The sequence below is a fragment of the Alligator sinensis genome, unplaced genomic scaffold, assembly GCF_000455745.1.
Source record: "Alligator sinensis unplaced genomic scaffold, ASM45574v1 scaffold119_2, whole genome shotgun sequence".
NCBI classification, from domain to species: Eukaryota; Metazoa; Chordata; order Crocodylia; family Alligatoridae; genus Alligator; species Alligator sinensis.
In genome coordinates this window covers 455,532-481,709 of record NW_005842242.1, presented here as the reverse complement: position 1 = coordinate 481,709, position 26,178 = coordinate 455,532, and the positions used below count along the sequence as shown (strand labels likewise).

The following is a 26,178-nucleotide window of genomic DNA, read 5'->3' as shown; positions in this document are numbered from 1 at the left end:
AAGCAGTCTGAAACGCCGCAAGAGGCATGCTAAGAACAAACAAGTGTTCCCTGCACGGCATATTTGCAGTGCAGACTCTAAATTTGATATCAAGAAATCCCAGCATCAAAAAAAAAAAAAAAACAAACCTGCAGAAAAAAAGCAGCACAGGGCATGCTCCTGGAGCGTGTCCTTGAGGCATCTGGAGCCAAGTCCTCCAAAGAGGACCTAGCCAGAGCATCTCTATGGTGGTCCTGCTGCCCCAGCACACTGTCTTAGTGTGCTGGGGCAAACAGGAGTGGGGCAAGGCTGCAGTGTTACCTGGACCCAGGTGCTGTCCCAAGTAAGCAGGGACATGGGGGTGGGAGGGGAGGTTGTAGGGTGTCTGGGCAGTGACGGGAGGTGTGTTGGGGGGGGTGTAGGGCGGCACAGCGCTGCCTGACCCAGGGTCTGTACGTGGCCAACAGACCCAGCCCAGCCCAGCCCAGCCCACCCCACTAGCGCATGCCTTTGGACAAGACTGGGACAGCTCCTGCTACCACCTGCAGCTCCTGTCCAAAACCACGTCCTTACGCCATGTACAGACCCCAGGTCAAGCAGTGCTGCACCGCCACAGGGCTGTGCCTGCAATCAGGCCATGGCACTGATGGCTTGGCTGGCTGCTTCTGCCAGCACCAAGGGCTGTGCGCCACGGGTGGTGGTGGGGGCGGGTGTGTGGCAGCCCCCACTCAAAATCCACACCCCCCCCACACCCAGCTGGAGGGCAAACGAGGTACCTGACCTCCTGGCCATATGAGGCCAGGAGGACATGCTTTGACAGTTCAAAGAGGGCTACCACATTGAGCATGTCTTCCAGGCAGACAACAGCTGCCCAGATGGCAAGGCAGGGGCACACATGGCAGCAGTGCCACACAAAAGACCAACTGTGCAGCCACAGCCCCGCTGGCAGCTGGCCCAGAGATGCAAGCGGCTCTGCTACAGTGCCCATGTCACACCCAGGAGGCTGTGCAGTCCCTGTCCAGGTCTGGCAGGCATGCAGACATGTGGCTGCAGGTCCAAGGGAGCAGATGCTGTCACAGGTGGCAGCAGGGCACCGTCAGGAAATGCTGCCAGACTGCTGCAGTGGGTAGAGGGTGCAGGGTCCACTCTAGGTCAGGGCTGCTACAGCAATCCAGCTGGCACAAGGGGTAGTGTCCCCGTATGTCAACTGACCAGGCCTCAGACACTCCTAAGAGCAAGTAGCCCTGAGTTGCTCGCCAGGGCAGGTTTTTAAACTGCTGGGGCCAGCACAGGGCCAGCACAGCTCCCCCTGGCTGTAGATCTGGGAAGAGCTGGGCAGGGTTAGTTTGCCCCACAAAGTGGCACAACTTGCCCAACACCAAAGTATATGTTCAGGTATGTGTGCTGAGGCACAAATCCCCAACACAAATTTGTGCTGCTCCTATTTGAACTGCTGCAAGTGCACGTGCCTGCATGTGTAGACCCACTCATTGGGTCTACATGCAGTCAATGGACAGAGTGTTATGTGCTTCCAAGAACTGCCAATAAGCAGCACCAGGCAGCCTACCTTAAGTGTCATGCAGATGCCACTATGTTGCTTCTGGTTTAGCATGCAAGCCAGCTAGAGCAGAGCAGTATGCTTGAGAGTGCTGTACATGGAGGTAACAGGGGAATAGCAAAACTAAGAACTACAGCTGACAAATTATGAACAAGGCCAGGTTGTCATTGTCCCTTGCCTAGGAGCACCACAGCACTCCCTTTTCTACTGTAGATGCAAACTTTGCCTATACACAACAAGCCATTGAGTCATCATGGTCCCCTGCACACAAACGAGTTCTGTCTGCATAGTGAAATGGCTCAACATTTAAAAAAAAAAAAAAAAAAAAAAAAAAAAAAAAAAATCAGGAAAATATTGCTCTTCTCACTGGTTAATGGGACTCCACACTAAAACCTAGACACAAGCACTGAAAAAAAACCCTATACACCATAGGACCCAGATCATTCCTGTCCAAGTGGCTCAGAACCTGCTTCATTTACAGTGGGCTGCTGAATTAAGGATGAGCTGCTCAGCTGCTCATTTTGGCTTTTACTTCAGAGGATACCACTTTGCCACTCAGCTGGAGCTCATCGGTGGTCCCACACAGCTGACTAAGAAACAATGCACTTTGAAAGGGAAGCCACAGCTGGAGCACCTAAGTAGTCCCAAGCAGCTGTTTGCTGTGGCTATATATGCCCCTACATAGCAAACGCTCATCTTCACAAGGGACGAGGACCCTAACCTGAAGAAGAATCCAGGCTCTGCTGTATTATCACCTCGTTAAAGGTCCTCTTCCAAGCAAAACTAATATTAGAAACATGCCTGTAAAAAAAAGGGGCAATTATACTTTGTCCTTTAACTTCACCCCTGCACAATGAAGCATTAGAAGAGGCATAAAACAAAAAAGAAATTCCATTTTGTAAGTATTTAATATCTGAAATACTCTGAAAAATTTAAGAGGACAGCAAATAGGCTAACATCTAACTTGCACATTCCTCTTATGATTTCAGTGGAGGACAAAAACTCATCTAAAAAGTATTTATATCTGCTAAGTTAAAATTTGTCCAATTCCAGTGTCTTCTTCCACAATTGCATTTGGCTGCCCAACACAGATGCTCAGCCTGGCATAGACTACACAGGGCTCTCTCTCTACAAAAGCGGTTCAAGCAAACCTTAAATCCCCTGGAACAGATGCCTTAGGTTCAAGGTTCCAAACACTCTTGGACCTCAATCCACACTGGTGCAGGTTCAGCAAACACAGATATTCACATGGCCAGGAAGACAGGGAACCTCCTACCTCTAGGCTCCTTGTTTGAGCAATTATTTTAGGGATCCCTCGGCAAATGTAACCCTACTAGCATTCACAGACATCATCTATAAGCAAAAAAACCAAAGACTCAGGGTCAGATCCCAATGAGAAAGGGAGCCGTGCCAGTTCATTCCAGCAAAGGCTCTAGCTCCATGCATTCCCATGTATGTTTCTTACTGTTTGAGGGTGGCAAGTATATTTACCGTGCTGAAAATCATCAAAACCTCAAGATATTTTTATGACATTCCAGCACCATCCAAAACCTCAAGTACTGGAATACATTGAAGGGCTAAAGTCAGGATCTGAACGAGACATACCGTACACTCACAGCCAGCAGTAAACAGCTCTGCCAATGAAAGGACCTGTCAGCCTGTCGGAAATAACAGCAGAAGAGTGCTAGAGAAATATTAGCATGACCTAGCGTGACTCATCTTGGTTTGTCCAGAACGGTCTCAGAGTCAACTTTGTTGTTCCACATTCCAGCAGAACTCCATTATGTGGAGAACACAGTTCAGTTCAGCATCTAGTCTCTGGCTGCCAACTGACATCATTTGGCCCCTTGCTCATAAACCACAACTACGACTGTTTATTCCCACCCCCAAGGAAAACAGAAGAGATCAGTCTCATGCCTCTTATGAAGACTGCTGACCAGCCTCCCATGCTGATGCTGCAATGTTTCATGGTGTCAACTAGAAATTAACGGGATGTCGGATCTTCAGCACCAACATCACTACTATTCCCTTAGCACTGGTGCCAAGTTCTAGCCCATGCCAGTACTGCAGTGGCAGGGTGACATGTAGCTCATCAGACCTACTAACTTCCCTTTGGAGCAGCTGGGACAGATAAGGTCAAACACCACTTCTGTTATAACACTCCTTTTGCAGTCACTCTGATCCTTATCAAATCAACTTCTTTTGGGGAATCTTGTTTCAGAAGCAGTCTACATTTAAAAATGATCTTTTCTTTTCATTTACACGTCCTGTAAAAATCGCTCCCTCAACCATTTTTGAACTCCAGATGCACACATGCATTCTTGCCCAGATGGTTCACCGAAAAGAAACCATGTACATCTGGACGTCAGCAGGACAGATATGACTGAAACTTAATTTGATCTGCAGGCATTGCTGAGATCTGCAGAGCAAATCTGGAGAAAATGGGCTCAGTCATTTGGAAGTAAAAATCACTGATGAAAGATTTTTAATGCATTTGCAACTGGCTTTTTGGTTACGTTTCTTTTCCTGTTTCAAAACTGAGGAATGCAGCACAGTGTTTTCCTATCAGCTGAATGTATAAGACCTCAACAACACAAGGAAATCGGGGATAACATTAAAACAAAGGGAAGGATGAACCCTTCTGTTTGAAAATAGGCCTTGGAGGACTGAATATAAAAATTACATGCATGGAGCAATGCATCCCCACTGAACTGTTCTGGAAAACTGAATCTGGCATGTTATGGATTTGGGTGGTGGGAATGGGAAATGTGGGGTCACTAGTCTTGCAAACATTCTACTTAATAGCAGCATTTAACATTTTAAAGTATTTTACATAAAATAAAGTGGGCCTCGTTATTCCCAATTTCAGTCATAGAGAGATGAATGGTTGGTTTTTCAGGAGGTGCTAGAGAGGCGTAACACAGCTGAAAATCGGTAGGAATTTCAGGTGCTCCCCACTGCAAAAGGTCAGGACATTATGCATCTTGCCTGAAGTTACAGAAGGGTGGAGTGCTAAAATTACTCCATATTTCTGGATTTCTAACTCCAGTGCTCAAACTCTTCAAGCACTGGAGAATTTCATCTTTAAGGTCTTATCAAACACAAGCACTATTTAATGCCTGTACTCAAAACATTGTTTTTTTTGACTCGTGGTATGTGCAGAGTGGGTGGCACCAATGCGCTTGTTCAGACCGAGACAGCTACAAGTACACAGGGTGTGTCACTAAAATGTAACCACAATCCTCATTTTGTTTAATAAGTATGAATAATGTTAAAGACCTATGCATATCTACCATCCTGTCCCTCCCCCCACACACACAGGTGCCAAAGGAACAGTCCTTCTCAAGTGATACCCAAGTGTTCAAAGCACTAAGCCACCCGATTAGCTGAACCTCTGAGGATGCTCTGTTGTTTAGTATCAACCTCATCTGAAGTCTGTTCATTAAACTTGTGGGTGTTAATAAAAGATGCGTCTTAGTTAAAACATAAGTTGTATGTCTGAGGCAGGAACTACAGAGTGAAGTCTGATGTGCAAAGCACAGGCCATCAACAAAAAGCTGGGAGCCAAGTTTTGGCAGACATGCAACAAATCAGTCCCGTGTCTTCCTCGAGTGCCACTCTGACCCCTGTCCAATCTGCTGTTTTGCTCCCTACTCCCAGGTACCCACCCAGACAGCTCCACCTGGGCTTATAAAATCTGCAGCAGGGTTCAATCACTGTGGCCCAAGAAACTCTGATTATGAGCTGCCACTCCAAGGGAAAAGAAATTGCAGCACCCATGCCAAACCTCACAACCCCAGATAATTTCCCAATGTGGCACTTCATGCAAATTTGTTGGTAAGAAGCCAACTTGACCACAGTGAATTCTCTGTCTTGTCGGCCTGGCTAATGAAGACCAAGATCTCACATGTAGCAAACAGATTTAAAGCGATTAATAGTAAGAGAGATGTTTACTGTACCTGCAGTAAGACAGTACCCCCAGGGACTGTGAGCTGTAAACAGTACTTGGGGGCATTCTCCCAGGAAAGCAGCTGCACGTCTTCAATAGCACTATAGGAAATGGAGTTTTCCATGTAGCCAGTTGGCTGCAAAAAAAAAACAAGGAGAGAAAAGAAAAACATTTACTTACTCATCAATAGTTGCACAACTAGGAATCAAAGGAAGAGTTATACCATAAAACATTCAGGTGCATTTGGTGCCGAACATGTCTACATAGTATCCATCTACATTTTCAGCTGGAAGGGATGAGGGCTAGCAGAAAAGTACAGAACACTAGTCATTCACCTCTAGAACCTCCGTCCAAATCCTGATGAAGTCACGGGTGGCTTCATATTGGCCTAGTTTGACTATACCATGAAATCTGGAGGAAGGTTAATAAGTGAAAACCCCAGAGTGAAGCGGCTACTGCAAGCAGAAACACAGGTAGCTTGTGAAAAGCTTCTGTATAGGTCATTCTGCATAGGTGTTAAGAGTCTATCACAGGGGTGGACAAAATGTGGCCCGGGGGCTGGATGTGGCCCACCAGGCCATTCTATCTGGCCCACAGGGCCCCTAAAAAAATTTAGAAAATTAATATTTATCTGCTCTGGGCTGCCTGTCATGCGGCCCTCGATGGCTTGCCAAAACTTAGTAAGCGGCCCTCTGCCCAAAATAACTGCCCACCCCTGGTCTATCACCTCCTTCTTCCCCACTTATGCCTGTATCCTCCATACTGTAAATGAGAAAATGAAAGAAAGAAATAACAGGTTGTTCGTCAAGCTTGTTGACTAAAACACGATGGTTTGGATATTTTTAAAATCGCATTTATGCACTCAGGTCTGAGCTGGATCTGAGTCGATATGCATATAGCATGTCTGCGTGTATGTGGGAGGAACGCATCTGAATCAGACAGAACTGCAGTGAAATATAATTGAGAGTTTTATCCCGCATGTTTTTGTTCTGCTCCCTGCGTACAAGGCTGATCAAGTGCATTATCAAGATCTAATATGCTGCATCTGCCAGTGGCTCTTCAGCCTCTGCTTCAAGACAGATAATCCAAGGTGGAGCAACCAACCTGCTTGGCTCTACTTAGTTTCTTCTAGAGGATGCCAGTCTGATGGCAAATGAAAAGTCACGATAAAAACAAAAGAGAAAAAAAGACAGTTCCCTGCAATATGCATCAACTGCAGCAAAGAAACTCAAAGGATGAAGCTTGCTTTTTAACCTCTACCAATATTCCTGCTATGGCAGCAGGACCTGTGTATATACACACACCTCTAGCAAGACAGCTAGAGAACTAGGCTGAATTTCACATGTGTCTGTAATATTATATATGGCACACATGCTGCATTGGATGCACACACATATCTGCAAAGTATAAATGCACAAGGAGAGACATATACGCGGCCACACTAATTATACATACACTCAAAGCGCACACACATTTCCACACATGCCCTTTATTTGAGTTACTTCTCATGTTTAACAGAGACCCCAAAAAGTTTTCATTTAAAGTGTGTCAACAAGGGGGCAGGGGGAAAAAAGAAAGAAAGAAAAAAAATCAGTGGTAGCGTTAAAGGGAGTATCTCTTCCACTTCAGCTCTGTTGATTAGATTCTCCCCATAGGCAGACCTTTAGATTGACCACTGAATAAGTGAATCATGACCACTGAATAAGCACATCATTATGCCTTAAAGTCACTTCTGTGGCATGTATGCAGCTTTTAAGACACCTGGTGTGATCCTATTCTCCCCACCATCATAGCCACAGAGCTGCTAAGACACCCAGATAGATTCCTTACATGTCTCCATTTTGGACTACAAAGATCTCTTGCAGACTAAACCCGGCCTGCTGTGCATGCTCAGAACCATCCCAGACAGCCATCTAGATGGCTAACTCCACTAAGGCCTGCTGCAATCCCATTGTGCCTGGGAAAAGTATATACCCTGTGTAAGTCCCCGTTTTTGTACAATGAGAAAGCCACCAGAGCATCTAGCTGGTGTGAAGCCAGTAGCAGACAATGCTGCTGTCTGTCAGTTAGACATCTGCCCTCTGGACTGAACTAATTCAACTTAGATCCCAGCATGAGGAAAATACAGCAGGCAGCAGAATTCTCAATTCCACTGGGGGAACTGAAAGAGGTCTGTGCCTCTTCTGACGTGGAAGAGGATTGCTTTCTAGAGCTGCCTAAGGCTGCCCACTGCCAGAGGGGGAAAGCCATGAGTGTCTTCAGGGTAGAATAAGATCAGCCTTTGGGACAGCACTAGGCTGCCTGCTGAAAATAAGAGAGCGATGCATCTTCCAGGGCAGATCAGGACCATGCTTCTAAGATAGGACGCGTAGTCTGGGGGCTAGCAGCAGCAGATTTGGGTGTTAATTACTCTTACAGAATTATTTTTATATAATTACTTTACATCTAACTTATGCTTCCCAAATATGTTTCCCCCAACACCTGACTGATTTAAGTTAGCATTGACAATCTTGCAACAGACCAGAAAAAAAACAACAAAACCTGTCAAAGCCACATCTATGGCAGGAGCAAACAGGAGCATCTTTAACAATCACAACAGAGGATTCTTGTGGGCGAGTGTGAAATAAGCAAATTCCTCTTGGAATGCACCTACTTTTTAGCGGTGAGGCTTCCTTCCAGAAGACAAGTGGGTGGTGTGTGGGGAAATCATAAACTCACTTTCCCCTGTTAAAAGGATGCAGAAGACCCATATAAAAATCTCTGCCAAAATCCAGTAGATGCCCTTGTAACACACGCATAACATGAAGAACATATAAGCTGCCTTTATAAAAAGGGGGATGCGGGGGGAAACTCTAGGAATTCAAGCTTAAAAACAACATTTTTGAATGCTTTATTGCGGTAGTCTTAGTTTTACACCAGCCCTGGTGATGAAAATGGTTTTCAGTGTCTCCTTAACAAAACCTTGTTATGCAGGAAGTATGATAAACTTCTGCTTATTCATTTAGCCACAATATCGTTCCCCACTAGCAACTGGAGTCCCAGTGGCTTATGTTGATCCTGTACGTCATGTGGGGCCTACTGGAGAGTAATTATCTTGTTCTCACAGGAAGCCAAAGGATCAAGATTCTTTGGTGATCAACATTACAACACTCAGGGAAAATAAGAAAAACAGCCAGTAGGGTCGATTATGCTCAGGAGACAACGTTCGCAAAAACACACTTTAAGGGATGGAAGAAGAAGAAAGCAAGGACCAGCAGAAGCCAAGAGGCAGAAGCAATGCACATTGTTCTCTTTGCACCCCATCTACAAGGTGCCAAGTGCCCTGAACCCTCATTTACCCCAAACATGAACCTGGGGTATTTGGGCCCTGGGACCAGGCTTCCCTATAACTTCTACCCGCGTTTGTTTAAGAATAGCTAGCCCAGTGCTGGCACAATGCTGTGACCTGTAAATAACTAAATCTCAACCCACACACTAAACATCTATAAGCCGGTTTTGATTATTAAATGCTTTTTCTTTTGAAAGGGTAGGATAACGTTCAACCCTACCTCTCTATCAGAGGATCACAACAAAACCACTAGTCATTCAGAGAGCTTTTGGCATTCACAGGGCATTTTCCTTTGAAACAAGGGTGTGGTTGCCTCTGTGAAAAATCATTTGTATACCTGGACCAGAAAAAAAAAAAACATTTGTTTCCACAGTGCTAAGCTAAACTAAAATTCTGTCTGAAATATCATATTGAAGAGAATGGGCTATGCTGCCCTTTATAGGCACAACCTTGTGAAGAAATAATCTACATAATGATGGAATATAAATTAGATTTTAAAATTCTCTCTTTTTAATGGTCTACTCTAAACCCACCTTTTAGTTGGAGGAATGTCTTTTAGCTCTGACAATTTTTAAGCTTGGGAAACACTGCAGACAGCACGGTCCTGAAATTAGACATTTCCAGCTCTGTTTTGCAAACTGGAACTGTTTGCAACTGAGTCAGCCAGTGATGTATCACGATGTAAAGGGCTTGAAAGAGGGCTTTTACAAGTTGTCAAAGATCCGAGACTACATGTTGCCACACCAAGGGCAGTGCAGGGCACTGTCGCAGCAGGAAAATGGAGAACAGAGTACACTTGACTTGGACAAAGCAGATCCCAGGGCTCACTAGTCCTTCCCACAGCACTACCACTTGCAGGCAAAGCATACATGTCTCCCTATCCTGACTGGTCAGTGCACAGGCCACAGTATTGGCTACTTTGGAAAGTCTAAGCCTACACAGGAGAGACTAAGAACTTCACTGGGCTTAACCCTTGCATACTAAAGTGGAGGAAGAAGAAGGACAAATCAGCCCTCTGTTAGGAAATAGTCCAAACCCAAAACCACAGCCCGAGTCACTTGATCTACTTGAACCACAGACTATAATGGCATTCAGGTATGTCGATGTCCATCACTGTGAATCACCGTGGCTGGTGAACAACCAGAGCAAATGTTGAAAGGACTGAATTTTCCAGTAGACCTCCCTCGCTCACACAAATCCCCACAGAGGCTTTATTCTGACCAGCAGGTTGCTCTAGGGAAAATGCAAGTCATGAACACAGGAAAAAAGAGAATGGAGTCTCAGGTACTGGAAAGCATCTAAAAGCAGCAGGACAGATCCTGGGCTGGAGTAAATCTGGTCCAGTATCCTGAGGATCTTTGAGCAGCAATACATCACGCTCAGTTGTAAAGAGTCCCAACTGCAAAGCATTCAGGGTTTTGTCTATGCTGCCAAAGGATCATACTACACAGCACACATGGCCCACCCTGAAATGGATGTCACCTCGCTGCCTTTGTGCAGTGCTAAGCACACATCAATACACACACCCAAGAGCGCAAACCCCACACATCTACATGACAGCCATTCTGCAGTGTGCGGAGCATGGATCACCCAGACCAGGTACCACCGTGGCACCCCCTAGTGAGGTCGAAAGCAGACCCAAAATTATAAGTGCAAGTTTTAGGAAGATATGATCTCTATTTCTTGCCCCAAGCTTGAAATCTAGGGAGGTATGTACTTTCCCTCCTTATGCTACAAAAATTTAGCTTTAGTTGACTGAAACAGAAGGAAAGCAGAAAAAATTCATGTCTTATTGCTTCTGCAACTTGTGTCTTTTTTTCCCCCCAGCTTGGGCAAAGAAGCTGTGTGAGTTTCATGTTAGTTTATAGTTTCTGTTTGGTCTCTGACATCACAGATAGTTCTGACAGTATGCTCGTTTAAATTAAAAATAAAGCTTCATATTAGGCTTGGTAACACCTTTCTCCCCAAAAAACTGCTCTTTCCTTTTAGAGCAAAAGGAGCAGAATTTTTAGCCTTTTAAAGAAAAGCCTGCATTTCTTTCACTTTCACAAAGAGTTGTAAACCAGAGAGCTCTGAAGCCAAGGGACCTCTGCTTGCCCTGGGACAGCTGCATACCAAACGCTGCTGTAAATCAAAGCTGGGGACCTAAGGCTGATCAAACTTTCAGACCCGAGCTCAAAGCCAGCCTTTCTCCAGCATTTCTAGGAAGCAGCAGCAGTTCCCACCTATTCCACAATACAAAAACCAGTCTATTTGTTTCCATGGGAAATTTACTAAAAGGGAAAGAAAAAACATGACATCCCCGATTAATACACGGCTTGCACGCACACACTCATGCAGTAATGATCTAAATCGTTAACTGCATCATTTTCGCAAGAGCAGCGAGACTAGATGCGCTCTGAAGACACGGGAAATCATTCACATAAAAATGAGCTCAGATAGACTGACGCACACACAGAGGGAGAAGAAGCAACTCTCCTTCTCCCCCAAATCCTATGACTTTTCCTGTGAAACATGGAGTGGGAGGCAGGCTGTTCTGAACACTTGCATTGGCACTGTTGGGTGTTTCACACTTGACTGCTCTTGGGAGCTAGGATGTAAACACGTGTAGCTCAAGACAACGAGTGTACTCGCTTGCACAGAAAGAGCTGTCTACACTTGTCTTAGGACCCAATCCTGCAAGGACACATCCCAGCACAAGCTGCTTATACGACTCAGCACCTTACGGCCCCTGGACAACTTGCATGGGGAGTCTCTGCCAATACACGAATACATCCCCTAATAAAAGAAACTACAAGCAAGACAACACCCTTGTCCCTACAGTCTGTAACTGATCACTTCAAGTAACAGAGTAATTAGCATCTCTTCAGGTCAAATATAAATACTACAGCACACTGCAAATCAGAATATACAGCACGCTGCAGTCCAAATCACTCTCAATATGTACTGTCACTCATAGGGTAACAGACTTCTCATAACAGTTTGAAGTCAGTGATAATATCCTGAAGGCTAATGACAATAAAGTAAGAACAGAGCTGGTACCAGAATACACACACCTCTCCATCCCCAAGGTACCCAGGTTAGATCCACTACCACACACTTGCATACCACATGCCCCCAAATAAAAAACACACTTTGTTTTTGGAAGGCAGAATGGAGAAACGGTGATTTTTCAAGAGACATGGCCAACTATGTGACAAAGAGCAAGTCCTCCTAGGAATGCGGCGTCTATGAAGTGTTGTGTTGCAGGAGACGGCTGCGGCTGCCTTGCCCAGACCATCTCCGGGGATGCCCCCCTTCCTGGACATGCCATGTTCTCTGCAGGACCCTGTCATACAAGGTCAGGCTCCAGACCTTGGCATGGGCAGTAATAAGATTGTTACTTCTTTATTAGAAGTAGTTCTTTATGTATGTTTCCTCTAAACTGTTGCTTCCACACCACAAGCTGTAGCAGGACACTACCTGCAGCTCACTTGCTGCTTCAGGCACAAGCCACAGCGCTCAGCCACCAGCCAGGGCTAAGAGAGGGTTATTACAGGGCCTCGCCATTTCTTGCCGAGCCAGACAAGTGACAGCCATCTATACCCAGCGTCTCCAAGTGTGCTTCTTTCCCAACAGGGAAAACAAACCCCCCCCCAAAATCTAAACAGCTTTCCTACTTACACCTGCACCCCAGTTTTGGGGGGAACAATCCCGTGGAACCACAGATAATGGAGAACACAAAATTGTCCATCCCACAGTCGACAAGAAAAGCTGGTCTCCACACAAACATAATATGAGCTCTCTGGTGTCTGAGTCATCATGCCAGCAGGGAAGAGGATTTCAGGAAAGTAAAAGTAGTCAAATTGCTTCAGATCTTGAACTAATTTAAAATATTTCTATTAATCTTTTTTAATACGGTTCTAATATCAGCTCACAAGCCGGTGCCTTCAGATTGACATCTTTCCCTTCTGAAAGCCACATGAAAGCACTATACTATAAAGGGGTTCCTGAATGAAAGACCCTTTCTTAGAAAACAAAAACATGTTACAGGACATGCTCTGTGGGAGAGGTATCAGTTGGGCAGGAAATAAGACAACTTCAAATTTAAAACGACTCCACAATAACTATATTCTATATATGGGAAATTATAAATTTGCTATTATATTTCATGTACAGAATCTAATTATTTTCAGGGTGCCTTAAATTCTAATGCTGCAGTGGGGGAAGCAGCGGCATGGACAGCACACAGCCTGCTCCTTCCACACCTACCCCCGCAACTCCCTGCCACCATAGCTTATCTTGTCCTTTTGGCTGCGGTCGCAGCATAACAGACCAGAAACAAAGCCAGAGAAGCTCCTCTGCTTCTGCTTCCCCCTACCCTGCACCATATGGCCTCTCCCACCCCTCACTACACTGCAATCTCCTATGCACGTCCTGCCATGCCAGATAAACCACAGTGAGCCACTCTGGTCCCAGCCAGGCATCAGTGCTGGTGACGTCTCCAGCCTTGGCCCCGGATTGGGACGAGAGCCAGAGCTGCAGCAGCTGCCTGCCCCAGGCCAGTACTTGAATGCGAAATGAGGCTTTTCCCCAAAGTGGAACAGGGAAAAAACCTTGCCTTTGATTCTAGTATATGCAGTTAGTAGTATGTTTCCTAAAAAAAAAATTAAAATGTGATTTTAGGATTATTTTTTAATGGAAGCAGAGATCTTTTTCTTCTGTTATCAAATCCAGGTGAAGCATCATCTATGAGCACTCAGTTTCTTTTAACCAAAGGTTTCTTTGACTTTCAGGCACTTGGAGGAGTGCATTTAAAGGATCCCTGCACCCTACAAACCAGGAAGACTCTGCCTGAACAGCTCATTAGAAATCAAACTTCCCTTGGGAGTTAATTTGACAGCTGACATCAAAAGGTATTAAATGCCCATGGACAGAGGGGCTGGTGTTTAAAAATTGTACTCTGAAGCTATGTCTACGTTGGAAAATCCCATCTCCTAAAAAATACTTTGTCAACCAGTGTCTAACAATGCAGTATACACAGGAAAAAGGGGAGCTCACCCAGTCTACAACAAGGGTCTGAGTCTGTTGAACTCCGCTGACTCACAGTACCAGGAGGACCACTTTTAACACAAGCCCAGAGTGAGAACAAGAGGAAACTGCATTTGACGTAAACTGCTAGAGGTAGTGAGATTTTTCTCAAGAAAATGCAGCCTGAGCCACAGGTCAAACCTAAGTGGAGAACCCCTGACCACTCAACACTGCAAGGTGACATGGGTTACTCAACTCCTACTGATATAATTGGAAATTGAGGTTATTCGCAAGCTCAAAAGGACGCCAAGAACAGGCAACACCCTGCAACAGGGTCTCTCAGGAATAAACAGGGAGCTACTCCTCTCCAGATCAGACAGCCGTATCCTTCATGCAACATGCTTTGTAATTATACAGGATTTTCCATCAAAGAAATGCCAAGCATTTTCAGAATTCTAGCCTGCAAGTCTTTCAACACTAAGAGGAGTAAAACTTATTATGCCTCATTTACCAATGAAGAAACTGAGCAACAAAAAGACTGGCTCACTCAGGGCTGGGCATTGCTAAAAACTCTCCAAACCCATGTCTTAAAGTGCCCTGCCCCTGGTCACCTTAGAAGTACAGCAGAGCTAAAAACAAAACCCATATTTCTTGCATTTGAGAAATGCAATGGTACTACATGGCCATGCACCTTCCCAAAGAAAGTATCTTACTGGCTGCTAAGAGAGGCAACAGTTTATTCTCATTTATTACTTAGTGCCCATATTTCTACAACCTCTCTGATCATTATTTTCCCTTTCTATTCTTTGTCCCACGCATTTATTTTAGGTCATATGGTCTTCAAGGCAAGGACTGTTTCTGCACCAGGAACAGGCAGGGCTTGATCTTATTTGGGGCCTCTTGACACTGCTATAAACACTAATAATGAAAAAGACCCAAAAGTAACTGGGTCACAAAACCAACTCACTGAGGGATACCGAGATATAAAGACTGCTGTGTATTTAACATCATCAATACAAAATATACCTAAAGCATGTAAAAAAATACCTGTGTGAATCCTTCCCACACTGCTTTTCCTCTGGGACTGAAAGCTACCTGCAGCAGAGACCGCGTGCCAGAGCACAAACAGTAAATGTTAACAACAACATGCAGTCAGTGCAAAATGCTGAGGGCACGTGCAGGTTTGTGAAGTGTAGCTATACAATGGAAACAAACGCACACACACAAAAAAATAAAAATCACACCACTGCCCGCAGCAGGCAGCTACCCAATCCTTCAGCTAAATTTCCATAGCAACAACAAAGTGACAGAAAACAGAACTCCATCCGCAAACGAGAGTCAAGGCTGCTCTCCAGTTTTGCTTAGCTTCAAGCAAATGCCTACTGAGCAGATCGGCCTTGCTCTATGCCACGAAATGCATCAAACTCTGGTAGTGGCAGGCCAGTGAAGCATTCCCTTGGGCACAGTCCTACCCAGGCACTTCACTAAACTCAAATGCACCGCAACAAAATGATAACTTAACCGCCTTGTACCCAGTGCAGCTGCCCCAGGCTCAGCTATGCTGATTTTCAAGCCTGATACAGGGTCCTTTAGGTTGGCAGTCTGAAAGGAGGAAGTCTACAGTGGTTTCTCCCCAGTATGGAGAGGAAATAACAGCAGGCTACTATTACTCTTGCAGTATTGGTTAAGCCAACCTGCAAGGTATTGGCACTTTCATATTTGTGCTTGCACGCATATGAAATCAAGACACTGTCCAGAGGCTGAGCCCATACAGAAGATAAAGGACTAAGAACCACTGCCAACTGAGAGAGACCTCCAGTACCTGAACTGTCTCATTTTGAAGCATACAGGTCCTCCTAGTTCCATCCTAACAGTATCTGAATATTAACCCCAAATTATCCCTCACTTCAATGAGTTTGTACAGATACCGATGGATCTCATCAGCATTTATACATGTGCTCAGGGGAGGGGGGAGGGCTAATTAGAGTGGCTCTGAGAGCCACTTTAATTAAAGCACCCAGAGCATCTTGTAGATCAGCATCCCCACACTTAAAAATGGCAGCAGGTTGATTTAACTAAACATTGTTCAACAAGCTTTAGTTAAAGCGCCCCGCCACTATTTTTAAGCTCAGGGACACTGATACACGAGACGCTGGAGTCTGCTGGAGTGTGGTAATTGATTGAGCCTGCTCTGATACGCTGTAATTACAGCGCCTCAAAGCAGCCTCGCTACTTGTGTATAGGTGCCCCACGAGTCCAAGAGACAAGGCAAGCTGTGCAGATGCATCAGTGTAGTTTTTGGCAGAAGCCATACTGCTATGTGAAACTACCGCAAAGGCTAATCAAATCACCAACCATGTCATGCACTTTGTCTCCTTGTGGGGGCTTCTTTGCTAAGGGAAACCCTAAGAGATCACACCTGGAAACTCCTCACAGAACATCAGCTGGTCTCCCCCATGAAGGCAGCACACCAGAAGAGCACCAGTTTCATAGACACTGGAAGGAAGGCCATAAATACATGCAAAGATTAAACATATTTAGCTGGGAAATGAAAAGAATGAAGCATCTCTCTGAAGTTTTTGACTAAAACAATGGTTAGGGCTATTTACAAAGACAACAGCACACTTCTATTGCATTGTATCTTTTTTTTTTTTTTTTTTTTTTTTTAAGGACCACCAGCAAAACCAGATACAGGCACCTGTGCCAAAAGAAATGCCTCCAGGTCAGTGGCTATGATTCCAGGGATGTTGGGATCAGCTAAACATTTTTCCCCCAAAAGACTTCTACCTCTGTCTGCTGGGAGAACATCAGCGTTTCCAAGAGGATTTTTGTCTGCAAGTCAAGGGGCAAGGCGACATGACTTAGTGGAGAGAACCTGGACCCCTGCTCAGCACAGAAACTCGGCTCCAATGCATTCTGGATATAAGGTCAAGCTCATAGTGGTCTGCAGGTACCAATGTTGCAGCTGTGCACGTGCCAAATCATGCAGGATCCCATATCTTGTAAGGTTACTCACTGCCAGGACTTGCTGTTTTCCTTACAGGACATCACAGCTGGTTTCATACTTTTGTTTTATTTGTATACAAGATCTGGGATTCAATCACTGCTGAACTAGGCCTGCTAAACATAGCACAAGTAGGCTGCACTTTCATATCTCATCCTTTGCTTAAAAACAATGCCCCCTAAGACTGCTTCCAACCTCAATGTATTTTATCTGAAGATCCATGAAACCTCTGGGATGGAACAACAGTTGTGTATCACTGCCAACACAATTTATACCTGGATCCAACACAGAGGTGCTAACCACAATGACTACAGTTCCCAGGGTGCCATGCTCTATGTCATGCCAGCTGCAGGCTGGCAACTGTAGTCTCTGGACCAAACCTCCAAATTAAAGAAACATGACTGGCATGTTCCTTTCCGTTTTCTACACATTATGTACAAGCCAAAAGTTCCCAGCAGCCTCTCCCTATAGTCCGCTGCTGGCTTGAAAGACATTAGATGAGGGAAGGCACACTGCTTTGCCTCATGCATCTCATCTTTAATATCAGCTTGATATTCCTCAGGACAAACCTAGCTCTCTCTCTTTTTTTTTTTTTTAAAGCAGAAAGACTTTCACCACACTGCAATCACTTGAGCCCTCCTGGTGCCTTCCTGCCACCACCTGTAGCCTCCTTCACCATTGATCTCCTCTCACTGTTTAATGGTAGATTGGCCTGTTTGGATTGGGAGCGGGCCTCACTATTTAAATAGAGGATATTGAAGTGTGTGATACCCAGCGTGTGTGTATTTGGGTGGGGAGGCAATTAGAGCATGGAAACTAATCAAATGCTTGAGGGATGCATCAGCTGACTGGAAGGGACACAGACAGCATCAATCCGATTCCAAGCTAGCTTGGTAAATCTGTCCTAAACAAAATAATTTTCATCAGTTTTCCAAAGTATTGCTTCCTTTTAATTAAAAATAAATAGATAACCAGTCAAAAACTATGAAAGGCTTGTGCTGGATGGATTGAGAATTACAGACAGGTGTGAGACAGATGTGCCCCTTTGGGAAACTATTTAGTTGTGACATAATGTTTGCAAGCCCAATGAGTTATTTCTCAAACTAGCTAAATAAAGAGCTCATAATATGAGAAGACAGACATCTGCTCATGCAGCGATAATATTGCTCTTAACCCACACCATTTTCATGGCCAAACTGTTAGTGGTTCATTGAGGTCAAAATTACAGCGCATCGCCGGCAGGTTAGTCAGATCCAAAGACAATGCTTTCAGCAGTTCCAGTTAGTGCTATCCTATCACCAGCCCAAGCAATCGCATGATCTTTCAGGTGCTGGCCTTTTCCCCCATTGTTTGTTGAGCCCTGCTGGTCTGTCTTGTGCTCCAGTCACATGGGTAATTTTCTAGAGGCTCAGACTTCAGCAGGGAAGGTTCCCAGTTCTGGCTGCAGCCCCTAGGTATTATCACAGTCCTCATTATAGACTGTACCCTATTGCTAATGAAGCCCTTGGGAGATTTATCACAAGGCTCCACATATTAGAGATCACACACAACAAATGTTGACATAATAATATAATAAAAGGTATCATCTCTGAACCAAAGGTTATAAAGTTTTGTGTTTCTTTTTGACAGAGAGGTACACTTGAGAAACATCTGTAGCACAGTCCCTGTAGCTCCACTGAAGCATTCATCAATCTAGCGGTCCTACAGAAAATCTATTAGAAAACTGACTTGCACCAGAAATGGAGTCACAAACCCAGAGAGATCTGGAACCACTGGCTCATGGTACAGAAGAATGCACTTCTGCCTGGTAACAGGCATGCAGGGTAGTCAATCACACTCTTGGTGTTAAGACATTTATTTATGCACACCCACAGTCAGACCCACCACACACAGCATTTCCTTCACTCCCTACACATCTCATACAGGCCAGAAAAACATGAATCAAATGAGCAAAGCTGGTTAATCCAAACACACGTGCGCGCAAAGAGAAAAACTATTTGGAGCGTGTATTATCATGTTGATTAAATGAGCTTCTTCAGAAAATCATCCAGCTGATGAGACCTAGCACAAGGACTGGGTATGGCTACCCAGCAGCCAGGACATGAGCTCACTCGTGGGCAAAGTAAGGTGAGTATGCACCTTCCCACTGCTGTGATAGCCAGAATGGGTAAGATGGGCAAACTGATGTGCCCATGAGTGATAACTGTAGGAGAGCACTTGCCTGCACATCCATCAGCTGTTGATGTCACTGGATCTGGGCAGATGGGAACAAGCTCTGAAGTTTCCTGTCACCACAGGCAGGATCAACCTGAATGCCTTCAGAAAAAAAAAAAGAAGTGCCTGGTTTCTGACACTCCAGAAATGTGTGTTACTCTCACTGGCTCTGGCCATACAACACTATATAGGGATATGTGATTTAAGCACTCTTGGAGATGGGGCTTGTTAGCACATTTCTTACCATTGCTACATGTGATCAATGGAAACAATCAGCCCAGCAGAAGACAGGCTGGATCTCCAGGTATGTTGGTTCATGGAGGCAATCCTTCATTCTTTCACAGACACAAACTGCCCGAGTACATAAGCAACACCAGCATCAGTCTGAACACAACTGTCTACTGTGCAAGTGGAGGCCATTCCACATCTGCTTTTAGGGCATGCAAAGGAAACAAACTAGGAAAAATGGCTAATGAGATCAGAAAGAAAAAAAAATGCAGCCATTTCAGGCATCAGCTGTCAGAGTAGTAAGCAAAGCCTTTGCAGACAAAGTAGGAATATGGAGGACTGATATTCTCGGACTTAGACACTTGACGCCACAAGAATTGACTTGGATCTGATTTCTTTACTAGATTTGGTGTCATTTGTTTGTAGCTGCTGGAACCTGCTCTTTCACCAGCTAGTCACACTAGTCTATACTGATTATCTTTTCTCTATATTTTTCCCATTCTTTTCTCCAGGCTGGAGTGAGGAAGCTAGCGGGATTGCATGTTTCCTCCCAACTGGACACTCCAAACAGGAGGAAGACAAAGAAAGCACTGGAAATTTGGAACCATGTGGAAGAGGTATGTTAATCAGGGCCCATTACAGGCAACCGGGGCCTAATGAGAAACGCGGACCCGGAGGCAAGAGTCCCCCAAGTCTGACATGTTCAGACACTGAAACGTTGCTTTGGCCTCATTTCTGACACCCTGAGGCGTTCTGTGCTCTATAGCTAGAGTTTACATTTTGTGAATGGTATAATCTCACATATCATTGCTGTCATTTAAGCATATAATAATTACCTCTAAGAGAGAGTTGAGTTTAATTCCTAGAGGCAATGGGCCATTTCATCCCCTTTCCACTTGGACTTCTGCTGACAAACATTAAAAGCTTATGTCAGCACAACCTGATCAACAGTCACCTGCCTCACTGTGCTGCGATTAAAACAAACCTGAAGCTGAAAAACTATTATGTGAGGTTCAAAATACACCCACAGAACAGGCTGGCCCTGGGGCTGATTGCAAGCCCCTGCTATGTTTGAATGCAGTGACCTGGTTGCAGGTATCATGACCACCCCATGCAATAATGTTCTGGTTTTCACCTTCAGAAGTACCAATAAGTTAGTGCCTTCCTGAGTTCTTTCTATGACAAGGTTCAATTGCTCTGGTTTCAACCTCAGAAGGAAATAACTTGTTTTTGCAAATCCTTAAAATATATCACAACCACAAACTTTCAGGCTAGGTTTTCCACTGGAGGAAGACGGGGCGAATAAAACAGTTGCAGTGCGCTGGCCTCACAGCGCACCACCACATGGCAATTACTACTATCAGCCTTCGAAGTTTCCATTGAAACCTGAACTGTCTTCAGTGAATTCTTTGACTGTGAAACCTGAATACCAAGCCAATTTCAGCATTTCCTTTAGGAGAGCTGAGTGCACTAAAGCGCCAGCACTGCTGGGGAACCCTGGATCTAACTATTATGATTAGAGCCATAATGGGAAGCAAATATTACTGGACCTTTCTCTCCCAGAGCACCCCGGTGCAAACGCCCCAAGTTCTGCAAGTCTAAGATCTCTACCTGAACCTGGATCTCTAACTTGGCCTGTCCCCAGGTCACCCTTGGCGGGCTATACTCAAACTACATGAACTGGGAAAGAAATAATCTTCCTATTTTGCTGTTTTATTCATCATGCAGGCTCACAAAATCTCTGTTACTGTACATTTGTACAGCCAGCTAGAAACAAAATGGTAAAGGGGACAAAGAATTAGTTCATTCTGCTCCAAAAGCACAGGCCGCTATCATGAGTTAAGCTTTCTTGTGCTACGCTTTTACTTTACAGCTATTAGCAATATAGGGCCAATGACACACAGTGGATAGTCCCAAATCCATCCAGCAGAGGGCAGCAGTATACAAGAGGAATAAATCCTTGCAGTGCCTGAAGGCTAATGGCTTTTTAATGGATTTTATTTGATAATACAACTCTCAACAACACCCGACTGATCATATGATATGTATGAATTTGCCTTTAAGTGTCAACTTTCTCCACTCTAATCATCTTTGCTGTATTGTTCCAGTGCTAGTACTGTCTCGTGGGACTATTACATTTGCAACTGTGAAGAAAAATCTGGCTTATCAGAAAAATATTCAGGGTGGCAAGTGCAAGAAAACTGAGCATGATGAATGCCTTTGTTTAGTTTTCCTACCTACATCTTTCTGGGTAACACTGACAGAGGAACGCTTGAGATAGAAATTGTTTTCCAATTTTCTCCTCAGAGATGAGGAAACAGGTTGAATACAAATCTTCTGAAAACAAAAACACTCAGCATCTATGACATATTTTAATACGACCAAAGTTACTGGCCAGCCCCTTCTGAGAGCGCACAAATGTTGATACTGGAGTGGAAAGGTACAACTTACAATAAGAAAGCACCCTTTTCTCTGGCTCTGCCTGCCCCCCCCGAAGGGAAATGTCCAGCAGTTATTTACTTAGCTTCTCCAAAAAAGTCTAAAAACATAATTCCCACCGAGATCTAAAAAAAGGTTTTCTTTTCCTTATTTTCTTGAAAGAAATTAATGTTTTTACCGGAAATGGCTACAGAGTCTATACCACTGTTCAGAATTTGCAGCTGGACTCTCAATAGCAGACTTCAGACTGACCAAGCCCTAAACTCAACATTTTGCAGCATTCAGAGCAGGAGCTGGGTTCAGGGATGCAACGTTGACTGCGAAAGCAGCAGTTCTGCCTAGTACAAAGGCAGGAAACTCAAACTCAGCTCCCAGAGCTGTGACTTTTAGTTTGATGCCAATCCTCATAGCCATACAGCCAGCGGTCCTTTTTCAAAATGAATAGGCTATTTGCTATACATCTTCAATCACCCTTGTGAGAGATGGATTATGCATAAAGAAGCAGAGCCAGATTTTCAATGGCATGATTGCATATATGCCTACTTTGCATAAATCTGAACATCATGAGGAGCACACCAAACTGTACCTCTGAATATCTGGCCAAAATGAGAAGTTTCATTTTCTTTTTCTCATCTCTGGCTATGGAGTCTCTATCTGCTCTTTCACAATGAAGTTACAACAAATCACTGTACATTCTCCAATGCCTCAACGGTCTGAATTTCTCTAAGGTTCACATCCAGTTGGTGAACTGCCAATCTAGCACTCATCCAGGAGGCTAGCAAAGAGAGCTGGGAAACACAGTGTTCCAGTGTACTGTTGTGACCTCAGAAGAATCAACGATGCAGTAATAATGTCTCAATGGCAACAGATGTACTGTAGACTGCACTGAATTCAAGCAGTGCTTTATGAAAAAAATCCACAACTAATTCTGAATGTAATGTAACTTGCATTAAATACAGCACTTTGTCTCCAAACATCAGGCACTTGCCTAGCTATGTGGATGTGTGTGCATGCAATCCAGTTGTACATAGTGGAAAAAACATTTTTTTTTAAAATCAATAAAGCCCCTGAAGTACTGCTAGAATTTAAAAGCAAGTATCTGGTTTTAAAAACTGGAAGTCAAATACTGAAGAGCTGATTCCCTCCCTTTTCAAGCAAAATGTTCACTGACTGCACCACGACTTAGCCCTGTTAAGCAAGGTGAGCAGAAATTTGTTCGTCAGTAATTTAGAGCTACCTGAAGGAGTCCACAAGCTAACAGCTCGTGAATACCACTTAACTGATACGGGCTGGAACCTGCGAGCACTTCTGTATACAAATAGCCCTGCCAACCAAAATGAGACTGTTTGTATAAGTAAGGACTCAGAGATTTAGGCCAAAATGCATTACCTAGTCACTTTTTGAGCTGAACCAGAAAAATCTCAGAGACTTTAAAATCTGGGCTTGAGGCAGGAATTCCTAGCTGAGGTTCTGTGGCCTGTCTTCTGCCGGAGATCAGACAAGATGATGCTGATGATCCCTTCCAGCCTTACAATCCATGAATCTACAAGCATGCACTAAATGTCATGGCCAGGCTGTTTCCCTAACTGGAAAAATCATGCTCTGACAAGCAAAAAACAGCAGCCAGGTTTGCCCTCACTATGAAATGACCTTCCCAGTGCTACAGGCTCTTGCAGCTGCCATGCAGGATATACAGAGCTATTTACAAGCCACATTATGAGAGCTACTTGTCAGCCTTGCAAGCCACAGAAGTGTAATAACCATGTCAGTTCATTAAAAATACAAATGAGACAAAGGCGCTCCAGATGACGTTTTTGCCTGAACAAACGTACTTCAAGGCACAAAGAACTAGGTATTTGATTACACTGCCACAGGCTGAAATGTCCCTTGGAAACTGACTCAACAGGGATGAGGACCCCATTAGTTCTTACAGTACAAAATAATTCTTTGAATACTTTGATCTAAGTTCAAACATGCAGCAGGCCCCTACATATTGTACATGACTGAGTGTTTTAAGAACACTATCTTCCCCCTAGTTTTCTAGATCACATGCTTACCTGCTGATTCTAGCAAAAAATGCTTCTAGATTAACATTAACAATTTAAGTGATGTGGATGAAAATCTTCAGATGACCACAGACCAGCTATGTCAAGCCTTAGGATCTCAGTAAGTTCAGAAGTAAATCCCAATTCAGTTACAACTATCAGTGCACAAGTATAGAAAATGCAAAGCAAACAAAGACACATTCAGCAATCTGTGCTTCTGTCATGTCCCTGTGGGTTGGGGGGGGGGGTGAGGGGCACAGAGAGGGCAGGGGTTTAAAACTCAAAAACAAATCTCATGATCCATTTTTACAACCAGTTACCTTGATCAACGTGCATTAATAGTACTTAGGACCACAGGACTCCAGGAACACAGGGTGGCAGCTTAAGCCACCAGTCTGTCTATCCACTTTCCATCCCCTCCCAGTAAGACAAGGGGGATACAGTCTGACTGTATCCCCTCTACCACTCCCAGTGACAGCAAGCAAACCAAAATTTGGCCACAGGAAGAGGAGAGGGGGAGTCATTGCTTTCTGGTATTCCATGACTAGCCTAGTCGGATTTGAGGTCAGCAGTAGGCCCCATTGTTGCTGCTAAAATTGGAACAACAATCTTTACGATTCAGTACTAGGGCAAAGGCACAAACAGCAATTAAAAGCAATCACTGATCTGCCAAATAGCAACGTAGACATGGAATCCAGGAACACCAGCTTACAGTCCTGCATCTAAAATCACCGTCTCCCATCCAATCACTCTAGATGCGACTCCAGCAACATCATCTTGTCTGATCTCCAGCAGGAGTGGTCCCTTTGCAAGACATGTCTATCAACATCTCTGATCAACCTGCTGTGCTAAAAAGAATAGAGTTATCCCTTAACATGGATTATATCCTTTCCATGTACTGATAAACATGGAGGTGGTTCAAGCGCCTACCCTGAATGCTTTCAAGAGACATGTGGATATTTGTCTTGCTGGGATCCTATGATCCCTGCTGACTTCCTGCCCTGGGGCAGGGGGCTGGACTCGATCTTCCGAGGTCCCTTCCAGCCCTAGTGTCTACGAATCTATTAAACCAACCTATAGAGTTTTCCATTGGTGCCCCTTCCAATGGAAAAGACTCTCTACATCAGCCATCACAGAAATTTGCACTTGTGCTACAGAGCTCTACAGAAAGATTATAGTTCCCCAAGACATCTGATAGATCTTTTCCAAAAAAGATTCTTCCTTTGATACTGTGGCTTTCTTTAAAAGTTCTCTCATCTTCTCTGGTAGTATCTTAGTAATTAGAGTCCCAGATCTGCTGATAAGCAGTGCCGAGGATGTGTGACCTCTCTATCTTCTTTCAAAGACTAATTGCTCCCAAATTATGAACCTAACAATAGATGTCACAAGACTCTTTTCTATATTCTGTTCCATACCTGAAAGGCTCCCTAGAGAGGCGATCAGCAACAGTGGCCCACAAGAATATCTGGAAGGTGAAAATCAAGACCAAACATCAACAGAACCAAAAGCTCCTTTTGTTGATGAATTCTGCCAGCCACTCACATCAGCAGAAAATGTGGCAGCAACTATGCAAACCAGGGCAAAAAAGTATCAGCAATCAGCTGCTCTCAAAAATTCAACAAAATCAGTGGAATATCCTGAATTCAAGGAGGTGATCTGGGCCCCACTGTTGCTGCTAAAATTGGAACAACAGTCTTTAAGTTTCAGGACCAGGGCAAAGGCACAAACAGCAATTAAAAGCAATCGCTGATCTTGCAAAATACAGAGGCAATTCTCTCATTCTGTAACGGTGAGTCAAGTGATTTCTAAGTGGTGGTACTCGCACCACACACCAAGCAAATCCATTGTATAGTGTAAGGAGTGGAACATGACATAATCCTCCAGGGCGACTTTTAATCCCCCCTATCTGAACAGTGAATTTGCATTATGATAGATAACCTGCATGCTTGCAGCATTAAGGCCTCTCTCAATGATATACACACACACACTTTCAGTCATCTCAAACAGAACGATGCACTTCCCACAGCTTTCCATGCGGTTATTCATTTACTGCCCTACTAAAATGGATGACTTGGTTTTGATACTACTCCAACAGGGTCACATTTTAATCTCTCTAGCTCAGAATCTTCAATGCTCTTTTAGAGCCAGATTTAGACTTTGGAACTGTATCTTGTATATCATTAGAAATAAGGGGGGGGATAATTTTTTGCTGATCTCCAGATCAGTCTTTGAAGTTCCATTGGGAAGGAATGGGAGAGATTTCAACAGACTGCAGCTCTAACCCTCTGAACGTATTCCAGTGTCTGACTTATTTCTAAAAATGCTTCTGTACATAACGGTGGCAGTCTGAGACAGTGGCCTTAAGCACCTGAGAAGGGTGTTTAGTACCCACTGTCTACATGTCTAAGAAGAAGGAAAAAAAAA

At 44.3% G+C, this 26,178-nt stretch overlaps 1 protein-coding gene across 1 annotated transcript in view; it reads right to left on the bottom strand.

Moving 5' to 3' along the window:
- Nucleotides 1–26,178, bottom strand: part of CMIP (c-Maf inducing protein) — a 170,047-nt gene that overhangs the window by 74,645 nt on the left and 69,224 nt on the right. The window contains exon 2 of the mRNA XM_014521698.2: nucleotides 5,497–5,622. Coding sequence (XP_014377184.1) covers nucleotides 5,497–5,622 — 126 coding nt within the window. The remainder of the gene's footprint in view (nucleotides 1–5,496; nucleotides 5,623–26,178) is intronic.